Source organism: Peromyscus eremicus, chromosome 7 (genome assembly GCF_949786415.1).
Source record: "Peromyscus eremicus chromosome 7, PerEre_H2_v1, whole genome shotgun sequence".
Classification (NCBI taxonomy): Eukaryota; Metazoa; Chordata; class Mammalia; order Rodentia; family Cricetidae; genus Peromyscus; species Peromyscus eremicus.
This window is the reverse complement of record NC_081422.1, coordinates 103,309,776-103,327,679: the sequence shown is the minus strand read 5'-3', so window position 1 is coordinate 103,327,679 and position 17,904 is coordinate 103,309,776. Positions and strand designations below refer to the sequence as shown.

At 49.1% G+C, this 17,904-nt stretch overlaps 1 protein-coding gene across 2 annotated transcripts in view; it reads right to left on the bottom strand.

Moving 5' to 3' along the window:
- Pfkfb4 (6-phosphofructo-2-kinase/fructose-2,6-biphosphatase 4) overlaps nucleotides 1-17,904 on the bottom strand; it is a 42,783-nt gene that overhangs the window by 11,830 nt on the left and 13,049 nt on the right. For both annotated transcript variants that reach the window (XM_059268713.1, XM_059268712.1), the window contains exons 4-9: nucleotides 13,499-13,565; nucleotides 10,822-10,896; nucleotides 10,416-10,472; nucleotides 9,663-9,784; nucleotides 7,661-7,868; nucleotides 6,949-7,095 (exon numbers count right to left, since the gene is read on the bottom strand). In XM_059268713.1, coding sequence (XP_059124696.1) covers nucleotides 6,949-7,095; nucleotides 7,661-7,868; nucleotides 9,663-9,784; nucleotides 10,416-10,472; nucleotides 10,822-10,896; nucleotides 13,499-13,565 — 676 coding nt within the window. The remainder of the gene's footprint in view (nucleotides 1-6,948; nucleotides 7,096-7,660; nucleotides 7,869-9,662; nucleotides 9,785-10,415; nucleotides 10,473-10,821; nucleotides 10,897-13,498; nucleotides 13,566-17,904) is intronic.

The window sequence follows — 17,904 nt, the reverse complement described above, 5'->3', positions numbered from 1 at the left end:
TTTCAGGAGGAGAAGGGGAGGTCTGTGTTAGAATGGGCGAGGATGAGGTGGGATGTTTCCCTTGGGCATGTCACTTAGGGTAGCCAAAAGGGGGCTTTTGATTGCTGGACTTCAATACTTTGACAGATGGACTTTGGTGATCGGTCTTAGGAATGAATCTGACATAAGAAAGTGTCCAAATAAAGAAATACACCTTGGTGGCTAGCTTTAGGGATATAACCTATGGTTTACCAGGGAGAGGGAACGGGGGAAGGGCAAAGCCTGCCAGCGCCATGTTCGCCCTGCTCAGGCCTGCTGGAGCCTTCAATCTCTGCTATGGTCAGTTGATTAACCACTTGAATTCTACCTGTAAACTGAGTTCTCTTTGTCCACGGAATCTAACGTGTGTGTGTGTGTGTGTGTGTGTGTGTGTGTGAGAGAGAGAGAGAGAGAGAGAGAGAGAGAGAGAGAGAGACAGAGGCAGAGGCAGAGGCAGAGAGACAAAGACATTATCCTGTCTACTACTTCTGCCCTAAGGCCTCACTTGAGAGTTTGCAATAGGTGGTAGGGTGTGTGACAAGTGGAGGGAAGGCTCTTTGAAATTATAAAAATTCAGGCTGAAGAGATGATTCAGCTGTTAAGAGCACTGGCTGTTTTTCCAGAGATCCTGAGTTCAATTCCCAGCAACCACATGGTGGCTCACAACCATCTATAATGGGGTCTGATGCCTTCTTCTGGCCTGCAGATGTACATACAGACGAGTGCTGTGGGATGTATGGCAAATGTGTTGGTAATTAATCAATAAAACACTGATTGGCCGTTGGCTAGGCAGGAAGTATAGGCGGGGCAAGGAGGAGAATAAAGCTGGGAAGTGGAAGGCTGAGTCAGAGAGACACTGCCAGCCGCCACAATGACAAACAGCATGGGAAGATACCGGTAAGCCACGAGCCATGTGGCAAGGTATAGATTAAAGGAAATGGATTAATTTAAGCTATAAGAACAGTTAGCAAAAAGCCTGCCACGGCCATACAGTTTGAAAGCAACATAAGTCTCTGTGTTTACTTGGTCGGGTCTGAGAGGCTGTGGGACTGGCAGGTGAAAGAGATTTGTCCTGACTGTGGGCCAGGCAGGAAAACTCAAGCAACAGACGAGCACTCACATACATAAAATACATAAATTTACAACAAAAAGAATAATAAAAATTTCCTGCTCACCCCTAAGCAGGATAGCAGTAAGTCCTGGGCCAGCCTGGGCTACATAGTGATTTCAGTGCTGTTTTGGGTTTCAGAGGAGAAAAGAGATCGCCTTAAACAACAACAGGAAAAAACAACAAAAATATCAATGACTGTTGTGTAATTGTTTAAAACAAGATTGAAGCATTTCATCCTACAGGGAACAGGAAGGTAAACAACCCAAAATAGCTTCAGGAAGTCCCTGAAACTGACCAGAATTACTAGGCCACTCTCCTTGCCAAAGAAAGCAATAAAAGCTGCAAAAGAAGCCGCTCAGCAAGCCAAGATGCAAAGAAGACTAAGACCAGACCAAAGCAGAAACCACCTGAGCTGCCTGAAGAGGTTTAGCCCAGTTACTTGGAAAGGAGACTTGGAATATTAAAGATGTGTTACATTCTTTTACACTGTGGAATATTTGTTTCATGATGCAAAATGTGCCTTCTTTTATGTTGCATTTAACTCTGTAAAGCTGTGTTACTTTGCCTGTCTAAAATATCTGATTGGTTTAAGAAAGAGCTGAACAGCCAATAGCTAGGCAGGAGAGAGAAATAGGCGGGGCTGGCGGGCAGAGAGAATAAAAGGAAAAAAAAAAGAGAAGAGCTAGGAGCAAGAAAGGAGAAGGAGAGGAGGACGCCAGGGGCCAGCCACCCAGCCACCCAGCCACACAGCCAGCCGTGGAGTAAGAAGGAAAGAAAGGAATAGAGAATAGAGAAAGGTAAAAGCCCAGAGACAAAAGGAAGGTGGAACAATTTAAGTTAAGAAAATCTGGCTAGGAGTAAGCCAAGCTAAAGCCAGGCATTTATAAGTAAGAATAAGTCTCTGTGTGTTTATTTGGGAACTTGGTGGCGTGCCCCCCTTCCCCCCAAAGAGCAAAGAGTTAAAAAAAAATCAAAAACAAAAAACCAACAACAGACACTCTTCAGCCTGCTGAGTGGCCTGCGGGCTGTGCAGGGGGCTCCAGGTTCCCAGCTTTTGTAGATGTCACCCATGCTGGGGTGGGCCTTGGTGATGCCGCTGTCTGTGAGTCTTTTCTGCTCCTGTAAGTGACCCTCACCCACATTCCTATAGGTAACCTCAATAAAACTCATGGTTCACCAAGTTGGGCTTTGGTCTGTTGAGGGCTCCATACCTCAGTGAGTAGGGGTGTGTGTGTGTGTGTGTGTGTGTGTGTGTGTGTGTGTGTGCGCAGCATCTTCCCAGGAAAAGTTTCGTTACACAGTGACTTACAAGCAAGTTAAGTCATAAACAAGGCAGATCATAATCAAATGCTGAAAACCGTGATCAATGAGAATTCTGACAGCAGAGAAGGGAGACGCTGTGCACAGAGGGACCAGTGCATGACCACGGGCTGCTTCTCAAGCAAACGTAACCAGGGCAGTAAAAGAGCAACAAAACAACCATTTATTACTTTTATTTTGTGTGTGTGTGTGTGTGTGTGTGTGTGTGTGTGTATATATATATATATATATATATTTTTTTTTTTTTTTTTTTTTAAGACAGAGTTTATCTGGTAGCCCTGGTTGTCCTGGAACTCACTACGCAGACCAGGCTGGTCTCGAACTCAGAGACCCTTGCTTCTGCCTCCCAAGTAATAGGATTAAAGGCATGTGCCAGCACACTCAGCTGAAACAACAACTTTAAAGAGGTGCTGGAGGCTGACAAGATGACTCAGTAGATAAAGACACTTGCCTTCAAGTCTGGGGACATGAGTTCGATCCCCAGGACCCACAAGGTGGAGAGAACCAACTCTAGCAAGTTGTCTCTGACCTCTGCACACACTGTGTCACGTGTCACAGATACCCAATAAAAAACATAAATAAATAAATGTCACTTAAAAACAGACAAACAAAAGCGTTAAAGGAGATGCTGGGCAGTGTGGGGGTACACGTCTTTAATCCCAGCACTCGGGAGACTGAGGCAGGTGAACCTCTTTGAGGACAGCCTGGTTTATATAGAGAATTCCAGGACAGCCAGGGTGGGGGTAGGGTGCTGATCTCATGTGCACCTCCAGATCCCTCTCCCCTTTCCACTGCTCTAACTGCACGGAGCTGACCATTATGAACTGTACCTATCAGGCCACAGGAAGGGAAGTGAGCTGGTCACTCCCAGGCTGGGTCTTCATGCGGGCCATCCCACCTCACAAGCTGACCTTTCTTTCTGCTCTCCTCTGAACAGTGACAGCAATCGTCCTGACTGTTAGGAGGTCGGCTCAACACAATGTGCTTCACGACTTCCATATCCATTTCTTTGTGAACAGTCCCTTTCTTTTTTTTTTTTTTTTTGGTTTTTTCGAGACAGGGTTTCTCTGTGTAGCTTTGCGCCTTTCCTGGAATTCACTTGGTAGCCCAGGCTGGCCTCGAACTCACATAGATCCGCCTGGCTCTGCCTCCCGAGTGCTGGGATTAAAGGCGTGCGCCACCACCGCCTGGCCCTTTCTAAGCCCTCGGGTTCCGTCACCGTGAAGACAGGACCAGCTGTCAGCCTAACTACCTGTATCTTGTCCCTCTCTGGTCCTATTTTGCTTCCTTGATATTTTCCCCCCTCTCCTCTGCCCCTCTCCTCTGCCCCTCTCCTCTGCCCCTCTCCTCTGCCCCTCTCCTCTGCCCCTCTGCTCTGCCCCTCTCCTCTGCCCCTCTCCTCTGCCCCTCTCCTCTGAAAGTTATTTTGGTTTCCGGAGACAACAAGACTGACTCTGAACATCCTTATGATAAGGAATTAACAACTCCCTAGGCTTTGCATACAGATCATCCCACAGCGAGCTCACTCATGCAGGTGAGGCTGCACCCCAGACTGTCCCCCTCCAGTGGTGACAGGGTAACTGCTTCTCCTGAACCCCTTTCAGAGCTAGAGAGGAACCAGTGACCAGACCACTAGCCTGACCAACGAAGACTTCCTGTTCCGGCAGCTGTGCAAACCCCAAACCCTTCTTTCCTTTGTTCCCCTTTAAAAGAAATCTCAGAGTTCCCCTCAGTCTCTTGGGGATGGAGGGGGGTGTGTGTGGGGTGTGGGGTGTGGGGTGTGTGTGTGGGTCACTGAACTCTGTATCTACCTGCCCTTCTGAGTGCATCTCCTTTCTCTGTCTATGGCCTTGTCTCTGTCCTACTGCAGTGGAGAAACCCAATCTGCCGAGGCTCCTAGAGCCAGGGCTTTTGCCCTAAAACTCCAGGGACAAGTAGAAACAATCTGTTTCTTTTTGTGGACCACAAATTCATATCACTAAGTTTTGTTTTGTTGTTTTTTTTTTGTTTTGTTTTGTTTTTGTTTTTTGTTTTTTTTTTTTTTTTTTTGGTTTTTCGAGACAGGGTTTCTCTGTGTAGCTTTGCGCCTTTCCTGGAACTCACTTGGTAGCCCAGGCTGGCCTCGAACTCACAGAGATCCGCCTGGCTCTGCCTCCCGAGTGCTGGGATTAAAGGCGTGCGCCACCACCGCCCGGCCAGTTTTGTTTTTTTTTAAGTACATGTCATGTAGCCCAAGATGGCCTCAAACTGTAGCCAAGGTTGACCTTGAACTTCTGTCCCTTCAGCCTCTACCTTCCAAGTGCAGAAATTCCAGGTGCATGCCCCCAAGACCAGTTGATGCACTGCTATGGATTCCACCCAGGGTCTTCTGCATGCTAGCAAGCACTCTACTAACCCACAAGTTATGACTTAAATTATTTTATATTAAAATCAAAATAGGCACAGCAAACAGTAAAATATATAGAGCAAAAAAGAAATGTGAAAAAAACAAACAGAATTGTAATTATAGTCTAACAACACTCAACTATTACTTTATGATGACCAAGTTCACAAAAAAAACCAAAAACCAAAACAAAACAAAAAACAAAAAAAAACCCCAAGGGTGCAGAGAATTTGAAGGATCTAATTACAGATGCTGAAATGGATGCATCATACATACAAACTTTCCTTATGGGAACTTCAGCCACACAGGAAATCCCAGACAACAGTAAACAGCGCCTTGCCTGTACCTCTTAGCCACACTAGTAACAACACAGTGTGTTTCAGCCAAGTTGTAACTGCTTCCTTCCCCACTGCCCAGCCAACTGGACGACTGTGGTCTGACTCCAGGGAGGCAGAAAAGTGGACACTTAGTAAAGGCGTGGTGGCAGGACCCTGCAGCGACCCCTGTGAGTGAGTCAGGCCTTCTCTCAGATCCTTGTGAGCAGGGTCCAGACCTGCTTCTAAGCCAACAGATTATGGCAAAGGCAACGAGCTGTCAACCGCATGGTCACACTGTACTGTAAGACTCCATTTTATCAACCGGAGAGACAGGCTCTTTCTTACTGACTGGAGAAATAAGTTGTCAGATTCTAAGAGGTCCATATGGCAAGGAACTATGGCTGCCCTGTAGCTTAGATACTGGTAAGTAGCAGCCAGGAAGACAGCGGGCCCTCACTCTATAGCCTTGAAGAGATGAATCCTGGTAACACTCGTGGGGGCTTGAAGGAGACCTCAAGCCTCAGCAGAGACACATTTCCCACTGACGCTGTAATTGCAGAGAAGCCAGCCACACCTGCCAGGCTGTGAACCACAGCAGCAGTGAGGTCATAAGTCTGTGCTTGAAATGACTTGTGTGAGATTCCTCTAGAAGCCTCTCTTCTGGCCTCCATGGACAACCACACACACATGAATAAAAATAAAAATTCTTAAAAATGCACAAAAGAACACAGAGCCCCTAGCCTAAGCTCAGAAAACATGGGAAATCCATCACACACTCCTACTCTAGTGTCAGATAACTGAGGTTTCTTCACTCTGCTGTCAGATTCAGGAAACTGCCCCTCCCCATCTCCGGGGCCCTCCACTCCTCTTTCCTTTGTTTGTTTTGTTTCGTTTTGCTTTATCAAGACAGGGTTTCTCTGTGTAGCTCTGGTTGTCCTGGAACTTGCTCTGTAGACCATTCTGGCCTCAAAGTCACAGAGATCCGCCTGCCTCTGTCTCCTGAGTTCTAGGATTAAAGACGTGGCCACCATGCTTATTTCTTTTTTCGTTGTTGTTTGTTGTTTGAAATTGGTTTTGTGGTTTGAAACAGTTCTCACTCTATAGCCCAGGTGGGTCTTAAACACATTACACCCTCCTGCTCGGCTTCAGTGTGGAGAGTTCACCAGCATAAATTATCATGCCTGGTGCTAATGACTATTTTTTTAAAGTTTCTTAACGAAGACATGGTTCTATTAGTGAGAACAAGGAGTCATTAGTTTATTTCAGCAATACAGAGAGAAATGAAATATGATGGCTGAATTTGCTTTAAATAACCCAGTAGAAAGGGGATGGTGGAGTTCAAACACGACCTATGCAAGCTGAGTGTGCCGAGCTGACTCGTGGGTGCTCTGAGCATCCGATGTGATGATGGTGAGCACTGAGACTCAATCTGTCTGCCCCTACAGCTTACCCTTTGACTTCTGCCTTGCTACACATTTAAGAAGCTCATTCGTTTAAAACTGGAAGTAGGGCCCGTGAGGTGGCTCAGCAGGCAAAGGTGCCTGCCACCAAGGCCCCACATAGGTGAGAAAATAACCAGTTCCCCTAGGTGGTCCTCTGACCTCCGGAACAGCAACTGGCATCAACGTGTGCAGACGCACACAAACACAAAATAAATCAACGACTATTTTAAACACCAGAAGTATGACTATCATGGATTACTCTCCAGACCATACTGAGCACAAATTCAGGAAGGAGGTTTTCCCTGAGCCAGAGGACAGTGGCCAAGAGGCAGGCAGGGGCGGAGGGACAGTAATTACCGCGTCGATCTCATTGAGCACCTTCCACTGCTCATAAGGTACACTCAGCGCCTCTGCCGTCTGGATCGTCCTCTTCATCTGGCTCGTCCAGACCTTCAGGTCCTTGATGTTCTGGTCACTGATGAACTCAGCCAGATGTTTGGCAAACTGAAACACATCACAGCATAGTCAGCCCCACAGGTCCTGGGCTGCCTCAAAGGACACCAAAGCATGGGGTCAGTGGGGTTCTGTGAACCTCAGGAAAAAGTAGGTTTAGTCAAAAATCACCTAACCTCCCAGTGGTCCCCACACCCAAGTGCTGCTCTGTGTGTTCTCCCCAGGCCCCAAGAGCAATCCCATATTTGTCAGGTTTCCCCATCTTGATCCACTGCCCCAAGGCCATGTGACCTCTTCTGTGAGTCCTCAGTGCCTCCCCGAACTGTGTCAAGGCCTTTAGGGGCACAGCTGGGACTCAGGCCTCTCTAACAGTAGTATAACCCTGCCAGGAAAGGGCTCAGCTGGTATCTGCTCAAGTGCATTTGATTAGTGCCACATCACCGTCCCTCCATCCTAGACCAAGTAAAGACTGTCTACCTCAAGTGTACACTGGCTACAGAAGCCCCCCTACATATTCATGTATCCATCCTACCACCCAGTGCACAAAGTACCAATGCACATATGAGCATCACACACACACACACACACACACACACACACACACACACACACTGACCTCTCTGCCCCGCGGAGACAGTCCAGGATCCCCACCAATCCGACCCTTGAGGTTGAGTTCGCTCTCCCCATGCCGGCAGAGGTAGATGGAACGGGGTGTCACATGGATGTTCATGAGGTAATAAACGATGCGGCTCTGGATGTGGTCAGCTACACGGTTCACCACGTAGCTCTGGCCCACGTCCATGATCTTGATGTAGGACAGATCCCTTGCCAGAGAGAAGGTAGAGAGACGCTGTGAGGGTGGCCGGGCCCTTGGAAGCACATCGGCAGCCACAGGAACCAGTTATAAAGCCTGCAACTCTCACACTGGATTTGAGACCACAACACACAGTCCTGTGAGCTGGTGTGCAAGTGACGGGGTGAGGCAGCAGTGGCACACCACAGTGACACACGGACAAGCACTGTGAGGGGTTCGACACTCGTGCTTCCAAGGTGACATCTAGAGAAGCGGTCAGTTAAGTCACGTGATGACTTACTGCCGCCGCCGGTGTGATCCCAGGCCCCTTCCTGCCTCCCTCCGAGCTCTGTAAGCTGAACCGAGACAGCTTTCCCTAGGGTTGACCTGGGAGCTGGTGAACACTCCACTCCCCAAGGTTCCTGGTCGGCTTTCCTTCTCCAGTCAAGGTCATCTATGTGCCAGGGAGCTGCCCCTCCACACCAGGTAACAACGGGTTGAGCAGCACAGAAGGACGGTGCTGGCGACAGCCGCTGACAAACCCACCTTGGCCACTTTCCCCACCTGGCACGTTTATGACGCTTCTGCTTGGAGAGCGCACTCGTGTTGGCAGTGGTGGGGATGAGCTGTGACTTAGCCAACAGCCCCCTGGATATTCTCACTGTCTCCATGTGTTTGCTGCCTTGATACTACCAATAAAAGCAGGGGCAGCCGTTGCTGTCAGGCCTAACTGGGGCTCTGGAGAAGCCCACTGCACAGTGGTACTGCGGAATGACAAGAAGCATCACTGGGAAGACCCGGGGAAACAGCACAGCCATACACGGAGAGAGCCAAGTGCCATTCGCTCCAGCCCGGCTGCAGAGCCCAGCAGAGGAAGAAGGATGTGTCACCATGGCCGACACAGGCACCTGTTCTCTAAGCAGCCCAGAAGCCATCCATCTAGCAGCTGCTTGTGTTCCTTGGCTCACACGCATTACATATTCGTATGTAATTATAAACACTCAAACGTATGTTTACGCTCCAGCCTTTCACTGAATGCAGTGCAATCTACACTCCCACATCTTTCCATAATTATGATTTATGGTGACGGTAAGATTTCACCAAGGTTCCACTGCTATTTATTTAACTACTGCTGATTACACTTATGCCAAGAGTCCAGAGCGGGCAAACCACTGCCAACAACTCAAATGATGCCCACAAGCTGTTTTCTATAAAGTTTAGTGGAACACACCCATCATTTATTTACACAGCTTCTCTTGCAGTACAATGGCACAGACAGTTCACTGCAGCAGAGACAGAAGCCTCCAAAGCCTGAATAAACTCACTGTCTGGCCTTTGGCTGAAGAGGGTGCTGATCCAGCTGCAGGACCCCCAGCTGGGCACCCGCTACGGCCCCTGGCCACTCAACACTTCCGCTTGCTCTTCTATCCCAGAGGGAGGCAGATGGACCTGACAAGCACTGGCCACTGACTGCTGTTCGTAGGCAAGATCGGGCTTGGCCCCCTCCCCCTCCCCAACTGCACATCGAAAGCAGCACACGAGATGTTTGCCAATGCCTTTTGGAAAGACCCTCTGCATAGAAATTAGGCTTTATGGAGGGACAGGAGAAAGTCCTGACTTGTAGAGCTCCAGATGAGGCAACAGCTGTTCTGTAAATCACCTCTGGCCCAGATTTCTGCCCCAAGGAAAGAAACAAGAAATCAGACCACTTCCGCCTTTTGGTGTACTTCCCCCAGCCGCCACCAGAGGGAGCCACAATGAGCTGGCCAAGTAGACCCCCACCACCCACTCACTGCAGCCGCAGGCTGCGCGCTTTCTCGCCCACCTGTCCAGGTCTTCATCCAGCGACTCATATGAGTTCTCATAGCATTCAATGCGTCTCATGAAGTCCTCAGTGGCCTCATCGCTGTCCCGGTTGACATAGTCAGGACTGCCCAGCTTCACTTGCTGCCAGGGCCAGGCACAGAGCAAGGACACATCAGGGCTGGAGTCCCGGCAGAGCCGGAAGCAAGGATACAGCTAGGCGGGATCAGGGAGGTGGGGCCGGGCCAGGCTGGGGACTGCTCCCATCAGGAATGGTTCTGAAGCTCCCGGGTCTCACCCGCCGCCCAGTGGGAAGCCCGAGGCTCTTCCTCTACCCTGAACTATCTTTCAAACCAATGTGGCTTTTGTGTAGCTCTGGTTGTCCTGGAACTCACTCTGTAGACCAGGCTGGCCTGGAACTCAGAGATCCGCCTGCCTCTGCCTCCTGGGTGCTGGGATTGCAGGCGTGAGCCGCCCCCCCCCCCCCCCAGCTGACATAGCCATTCTTTAGATAACCAAGGAGCACAGAATAAGAGCGGGAAACCAGTCCGAGTCTTAAATAGAAACACCCAGCCACCCCTGGCTGAAGCTCCTCTCCTGCTGTCCAGGGATTACGGGAGAGGATGCAAAAGGAGCAAGAATGGAGGCCCACGCAGCACACGATCCTCCCACAACTGGTCCTCAGGACTCCAGGCTCACCTGCCTCGACCTCACTGCCACTGTCACTCGGCACCTGTCTCAATGCCATCCCAAGGAGATCAGGTGCACCACTCACCACGATGTTGGCCGCTATGACCTCAGGATCCACACAGATAGATTCAACAAAGAAGGTCTACAGCAAGGGCAGAGGACCAGGGAGAGGAGGCAGAACCAGAGACATGGTTAGTGACCTGTGTTCCTTCCAGGGTCTCTCCCTTCCACCTACAGCCTTGCTGACCAGGCCTGAGCATCCTCTAGCTAAGGGGTGTGTCACTGCATCCTGGATTCCCCACTACTGCCTTGGAAAGCAAGCTCCAGGAGGAGAGGAAACCACACCTCCATCTCAAATTACACTTGGCCACCCTAATGCCCAGCTCCTAATGCCCAGCTCCTAATGCCCAGCACCAGGAGGTTGTGAAAGGAGCCGCTGAGGGCCCAGATAGGCAACAGCTCTGCTCTGAAGGGCGCCCAGGAGACCTCACCTTGTAGCCATTCTGTTCCCCAAAGTTAAGGACCATCGCTCTCCGTTCTCGGGTGGTATTGGTTGCATCAAAAACCTAGGACCAAATGGGGGTGAGTCAGGACTCTGGTCCTGGGGAAGCAGAAGGCCACCCAAGGCTGCAGTACAGGCATCTCTGTGGACGGGGGCTTCCTGCCAGGGTACCTGCTGCCCAGGCCAGCAGCCTGGCTTATCTCTGGTGATGCACACTGCAGTGCTCTGGACACAGCGGGTGCTCAGCTCATGTGTGGCCAGCTGGGTTCTAGCAAAACCGGTAAGCCTGGTACTATGGTTTGGTTGTGGTTTGTCTCCTAAGGTTCATGTTCAGGTTCTCCCAAGAAAGAAGCAAGTCTGGCCTACCCAGCCCTGTGGTGTCCTACCTCCAGATGTGATCTTTTCTTCCCTCAGGGACTCCTGTCATGATGCTATTAGATCCTTAACAAGGGCTTGGGAGTGGGGGGTGGGGGGGGGATGCCCAATTTGGAACTCTCAGCCTCGAAACTGAGCTAAATCTGTTTTTTTGAGGGGCTGAGACAAGGTCTCACTATGTAGTCAGCCTGGCTTCAAACTTGCTGTGTAGAACACACGAGCCTCAAACTTGCAGCAATCCTCCTGCCCATGTTTCTCAAGTGCTGGGATTACAAGTGTGTGCTACCATGCCTAGCAACAAACCTCTTTTTTCTTTTCCTTTTTATTTTATTTTTATTTTTTATTACAGTTGGGGAGAGAGAGAGAGAGAGAGAGAGAGAGAGAGAGAGAGAGAGAGAGAGAGTGTGTGTGTGTGTGTGTGTGTGTGTGTGTGTAGCCAGGCCAGGTGACCTGAGACAGACATGGTAGAAGGAAGACCAGCTCCTGTGAGTTGCCCTCTGACCCCGATACTTGCGCTGTAGCACACTCCCACACACATGCACAGAAAAAAGAAATGTTCAAAAAATATATTTAAAAACATTGAGAATGTTTCCCTCAAGTTAAAAAAAAAAAAAATGGAGCCACAGGGGCTGGAGAGGTGGTTCAGTGGTTAAGAGCACTGGCTGCTCTCCCAGAGGTCCTGAGTTCAATTCCCAGCAACCACATGGTGGCTCACAACTATCTGTAGTGGGATCTGGTGTCCTCTTCTGGCATGCGGGCATACATGCAGAACACTCACATATATATAAAATAAACAAGTAAATCTTAAAAAGAAAAAAAAATGGAGCCACATTAAAGGCATGGTGGCCTATATCGGGAAGCAGAGGCAGGTGGGTCTCTGAGTTTGAGGCCAGCCTGGTCTACAGAGTGAGTTCCAGGGCTACACAGAGAAACCTGGGGGGTGGGGGATTGGTGCCACTAAGATTTCTAGGAAAGGCAGCTAGAAAAATGGGAAGAAGAGGGAAGGAGGTTGAGTTGCCAGAAAGTGGTAGAGGCAGTTTATTAAAGAAATAAGTTTTGAAGCTGGATGGTGGTGGTGCACACTTTTAATCCCAGCACTCAGAAGACAGAGGCAGGCAGATCTCTGTGAGTTAGAGGTCAGCCTGATCTACATAGAGTTCCAGGACAGCTGGAGCTACATCATGAGACCATGTTTTTTTTAAAAACAAAAAAACAAGAAACAAAAACACAAACAAACAAAAAAAGATACTTCTGCCAGGCAAGGCCTCATTCCAAGTATTTCCCAAGCACTTTTTTGTTGTTGTTTGGAAATGGGGTCTCAGGCATTCCAGGCTGGGCTATAACTCCCTAGACAGCCAAGGGTGTTCTGATCCTCCTGTCTCTACCACCGTAGCTTTGGAACTACAGGCTCGCACCACCACACCCCATAGTGTTGGAAGTACAGGTTCACACCACCACACCCCATAGTGTTGGAAGTACAGGTTCACACCACCACACCCCATAGTGTTGGAACTACAGGTTCACACCACCACACTCAGTTTATCCCACACTGGAGGCCCAATCCTAGGCTTCACGCCTGCTAGGCCAGCACACCACTCACTGAGCTACATCCCCAGCCACTTTACCACAGAAAACATATCTGTGGGGTTCACGTCAATAAAACAGGTCGGCAAAGCAAAGTGAAGGGGTGTGGGTTACGGGACCAGAACAGGTGCTCCTCCCAGGAGCGGGGAGTCCTCGGAGTGCTGGCAGTGCCAGAGCCATGAGGACAGGCTAGAGCTGGCGTCAGAGAGCTCCAGGAGGCACGACTCCAAGAGGAACGTGGTAGGGAGGACGTGTGCTTGCGTGTGCAGGGCTGGGCCCTTCCTCACAGATTCTCCGGTTCTGCCTGGCCACACACTTCCTATGACTGCAGGGGTCCCCACTCTGGTAGAACTTCCTCACCTGGCCTCAGCTGCTTTCTGGAATAGTAAACTATGGCCAGGGCAGGGCTCCTTGCGCCAGGAGGTCAGTCATATGTGTGAAAGACTGAGGTAAGCTGCTGGTCCTAACTTCTAGAAGGAAGAACTGTGGCATTAAATGTAAATACACGTCCGGGAAAGGGCTGGCCCACACACTTCCTTCTGCACAGCTTCTGCATGCTTCTCCCTCTGGCTGGCACCCTCGGGCGTCCAGGGGCACACCCACCCCACCCTGCTTCCTTCCAGGTGCCTGAGGAGAAAATGGCAGACAGGGTGGAGGCGAGGAATCCTGTGTCTCACTCGCAGCTGTTTCTAGGGTATCACACTCACCGCCACATGTCCCCCCTCCTCACTGAGGAACTTCCGGACGTCAGAGAGAGCTGCCAGGGCACACTGCCTTCGGGAGAGAAGACACAGAGTCAGCCTGGCACGCAGCCTCTAACCCACCGGTCAGGATGGGGCAGCCCTCGGGTCTCCTCCTTGTTCAAGGTCTCCCTCCTGCTTTCGGCTAACCGTCAGCATCTGGCTCTCTGTGTTCCTGGGTATCAGGTCTTCTGAACGCTACTTTCTGCTTTTCCCTCATCGTCTCATCTTGGCCCCGCTGTCCCTTTGCCGTGTTCATGACTCTAAATGTCAGGCGTGTTCTGTGATTAACAAGATAAGTGCTTTTCTTTAATTAATTAATTTATTTTTGGTTTATTTCTTTTATTTTGTGTATATGTTGTAGAATATTATTTTAAGATGTGTTACACATGTTTATGCTGTGGAACATTTGTTTAATGATGCAAAGATGTGTTGCATTCTTTTATGCTGTATTTGTTTAACTCGGTGAAGCTCTGTTACTTTGCCTGTCTAAACACCTGACTGGTCTAATAAAGAGCTGAACAGCCAATAGCTAGGCAGGAGGAAGGATAGGCGGGGCTGGCAGTTAGAGAGTATATACAGAAGGAGAAAGGAGAGATCAAGCAGGGAGAGGAGGAGAGGACTCCAGGACTATATTGTAGGGATGTCACTGTGGAGCCAAGTGACACAGCTAAGCAGCTGTGCCCCGCACCTCACAGTGATCCTCTGTGCCCTCTAGGTCTTCCAATGAAAGCTTCAAAGAACTGTCTTCTGGGAGTTGGAGAGACGGCTCAGTGGTTAAAAGCAATTACTGTGCTTTTAGAGGACCCGAGTTCAGTTCCCAGCGCCCATCAGATAATGCAAAACTACCTGCAACTCCAACTCCAGGGGATCTGATGCCTCTTCTAGCCTCTGTGGGCAGTGTATGTACACGGCATACACACACACACACACACACACACACACACACACACACACACAAATACGCGCTGCCACACAGACATATAGATACATTTAAAATTAAAACAAATCTTTAGGGAATGGCTCATCGATTAAGAACACTGGCTTCTCTTCCAGAGGACCAAGTTCATCCCAGCACCCACATCCAGTTCTAGGGAATCTTTCGCCCTCTTCTGGTTTCTGTGGGTATTGCATGCACACACATACATGCAGGCAAAACACTCAGACACATAGAAAAAAAATAAAATTTTCTTTTTTTATTTTTTATTTGAGACAGGTTTCTCTGTGTAGCCCTTGCTGTCTTGGAACTCACTCTGTAGACCAGGCTGACCTCAAATTCATAGAGATCTGCCTGCCTTTGCCTCCTGAGTGCTGGGATTAAAGGTGGGTACCACTAAGTTGAGTATGGTGAAACTCTGTCTCAAATCACCCCCCCTCAAAATAATGTTTTTTTAAGAGGCTAGAGAGATGGTTCAGTGGTTAAGACCACTTGCCGCTCTTGCAGAAGAATAAAGTTCAATTCCAGCACCCACATGGCAGCTCACAATCATCCAGAACTCCAGTTCCAGGGGATCCAACACCCTCTTCTGACCTCAGAGGACACCAGGCATGCATGTAGTGCACAGACATACATGTGATCAAAATACTCATAAGTTGTTTTTTAAAAGTGTTTTTAGAGCCAGGCGGTGGTGGCGCCTTTAATCCCAGCACTCGGGAGGCAGAGGCAGGCGGGTCTCTGTGAGTTCTAGGCCAGCCTGGGCTACCAAGTGAGTCCCAGGAAAGGCGCAAAGCTACACAGAGAAACCCTGTCTCGAAAAACCAAAAAAAAAAAGTGTTTTTAAAGTGTTCCTTTTGCCAAAAACTCTGAATTCTGAGTCTAGAAAACTAGTATTATTGGGTCATTTCTTTCTACCCGCCTGTAGATCAGCGTGTTTGGGGCTAAGATCTTTTGTGGGCAGTTCTGATTATGAATCTACTGTGTAGGAGGAATCTCAGGGCCCCAAAGGAAACAGGAGAACATCCTGGGAGCCTGTGTGCACACTCATACATGAGTGTGCAAATACACTTGTGCTTGCGGGTCTGTGTGTGAGTAGGTCTGTATGACTGCACTTACCCATGTATGGGCATGTGAATCTCTCAGTGTGTGTGTGAGAATCCTCTGGACCCATGCTGGAGGAACTGAGGACATCCGGTGGGACTCCAAGGAGCTGGCTCAGATGTTGGTTCCTACTGTCCTCAGGACTTCATGTCACATGCCTTTCCCTTGCTTTCTATCACTCTGTTGTAATAAACTTTAGCCATGAGTCCTGGGAGTCACCCTCCCAATCACCAAACCGGAAGGCAGCCTTAGAGACCCAAGTGCACTTGGTATTGTAGATGTATACAAAGGGTGAGTGTGTGTGTGTGTGTGTGTGTGTGTGTGTGTGTGTGACTGAGTAATGCACACGAAAGAATGAGCCCAAGTGAAGATGCCACATGTGCACACATACTCTCACAGACAGTGTGACTATATGTGTCCAGGGATTGTGTATGTATGTGAACACACCCATGAATACTTATGGTATGTAGGTTTATGTGTATGTAGGTGTGTGCATATAAGGTATACATGTGAGGTTATGTGTCCATGGTAGACATAGAGAGCTCATGTATGGTAAGAAAACAATGCGAATGTGCCTGATGGGATGTGTCCATATGCATATCTGACTGTCACATGCTTGTTCATGCCTTCCTCTCATGTCGTCTGGTTTCATGTATATGAATACTGTACAGCTTTTGAGACCTCAACGATGTGTGTGTGTAGCTAGGCCTCTCGGAAGTGCAGGCCTTGCTTCCCAGGCTTCTCATTTTTAAGATCTGGTCCCATCACACATCGTGGCCCATATGTAATCCCAGCATGGAAGTTCAAGTCATTCTTGGCTAGGCAGCAAGTTCATGGCCAGCCTGAGCTATATCATGCTATCTATCTCGAAACGAAACAGACAAACAAAAATTCCTTCTGCTCCTGGGCCGGGGGTGCAGCCCAGTTTATCATGAACAAGGCCCTGGGTCAATCCCAGTACTACAAACAGTAACAGTAACAAACAAAAACAACAAAACTGAACTAAATAGACACGACTTCTGGTCCTTTAATTTTTCAATTACTTCAAAAAAATCTGAGATGGTCAATGGAAAATGGCCCTGTGGCCCAGTAACAACAGGAATGTCCCATCTTCCACCACAGGTTCCTCTGTTCCAGTGGGGTGGTGACCTTGGGCTAGTTCCTCCAATCTCTCTGTGTCTGGGTTTCTCCATTTAAATTGTTCCCCAGATTCTGACCTTTCGGGGTAGCCTGAGGGAAATGGCTGGCAGATTGGGAATGCCAGTGCCCCACAACTACATCCACACACGCCTGCCTCCAATTCAGACTGAATGGCTCAAACAATGATCACTTTCTAAGCTCAGACTCCAGGACTGTGAAAGCAAGGCACTACCACTGATCAACGGGGGCGTCCACCAGTGCCCACACCTTGGCATGGCTCTAGATTTTGCACCTGAGACGTTCTTTGACTTGCTAGCCACGAGATGTTTGAGTGAGTGAATGACGGACACTTTGTTGTTGTTTTGTTTGTTTAATTGATTGGTTTTTGGTCTTCTGAGGCATGGGCTCGTGCTGCCCAGGCTGGCTTTGCACTGTGATGGCTGATGACCTTGAACTGTTCCTCCTGCCTTCACCTCCTAAGCACTGGGGCTGTAGGCCTGGACTGCCAGACTCAGCTGTGATGGGCAGTCTTTAGTGGTAAAAAGACTTAGGTTCAAAATTACTCAGCTACTTCAAATGTGAAGTAACCTGCACAGAAGTGTATGAGACTCCTGGACTTTTGAGCCTCAGTTTCTTTACCTATAAAATGGGGACAATGGATATCAGACACCAAACGCCCAGTAGATTCAAGTATCAGTACATCTCCTAGCTGCTAGTTTTACCTAAATGCCAGACTCACTTTCCGGGTGCCTCAGCCTGGTCCCACCCCTATGATGACGCAGTTTAAGCACACAGTTGGGTTGCTCCTGTCCCCTCGTGGCCATACAGGGAAGAGGCAGCCTAGAGCCTCTGGTGGTAGCTCCAGATCAGTACTGTGGCCTCTACCCCAGGCTGGCTTAGTTTGAGGAAGTCAGGAAAGCTAGAGCAGCCTCTGGTGCTGTCCTCCCAAGATGGCTGAGGCCAGAGCAAGTCTGTGCCACCAAGAGGCATGTGGCAGTTAGTTTTAATTGTCAACTTGACACAGTCTTAGAATCACCTGGAAAGAGGCTTAGTGACAGACAGCCCAAGGGGTCAGGTGGCCTGTGGGCATGCGTGTAAAGGATTTTTTTTTAAAAAAAGAGTTATTTATTTTCATGTGTTTCGTGCATTTGTGTGTGTTAAGGTACCAAGTCTCCTAGAACTGGAGTTACAGACA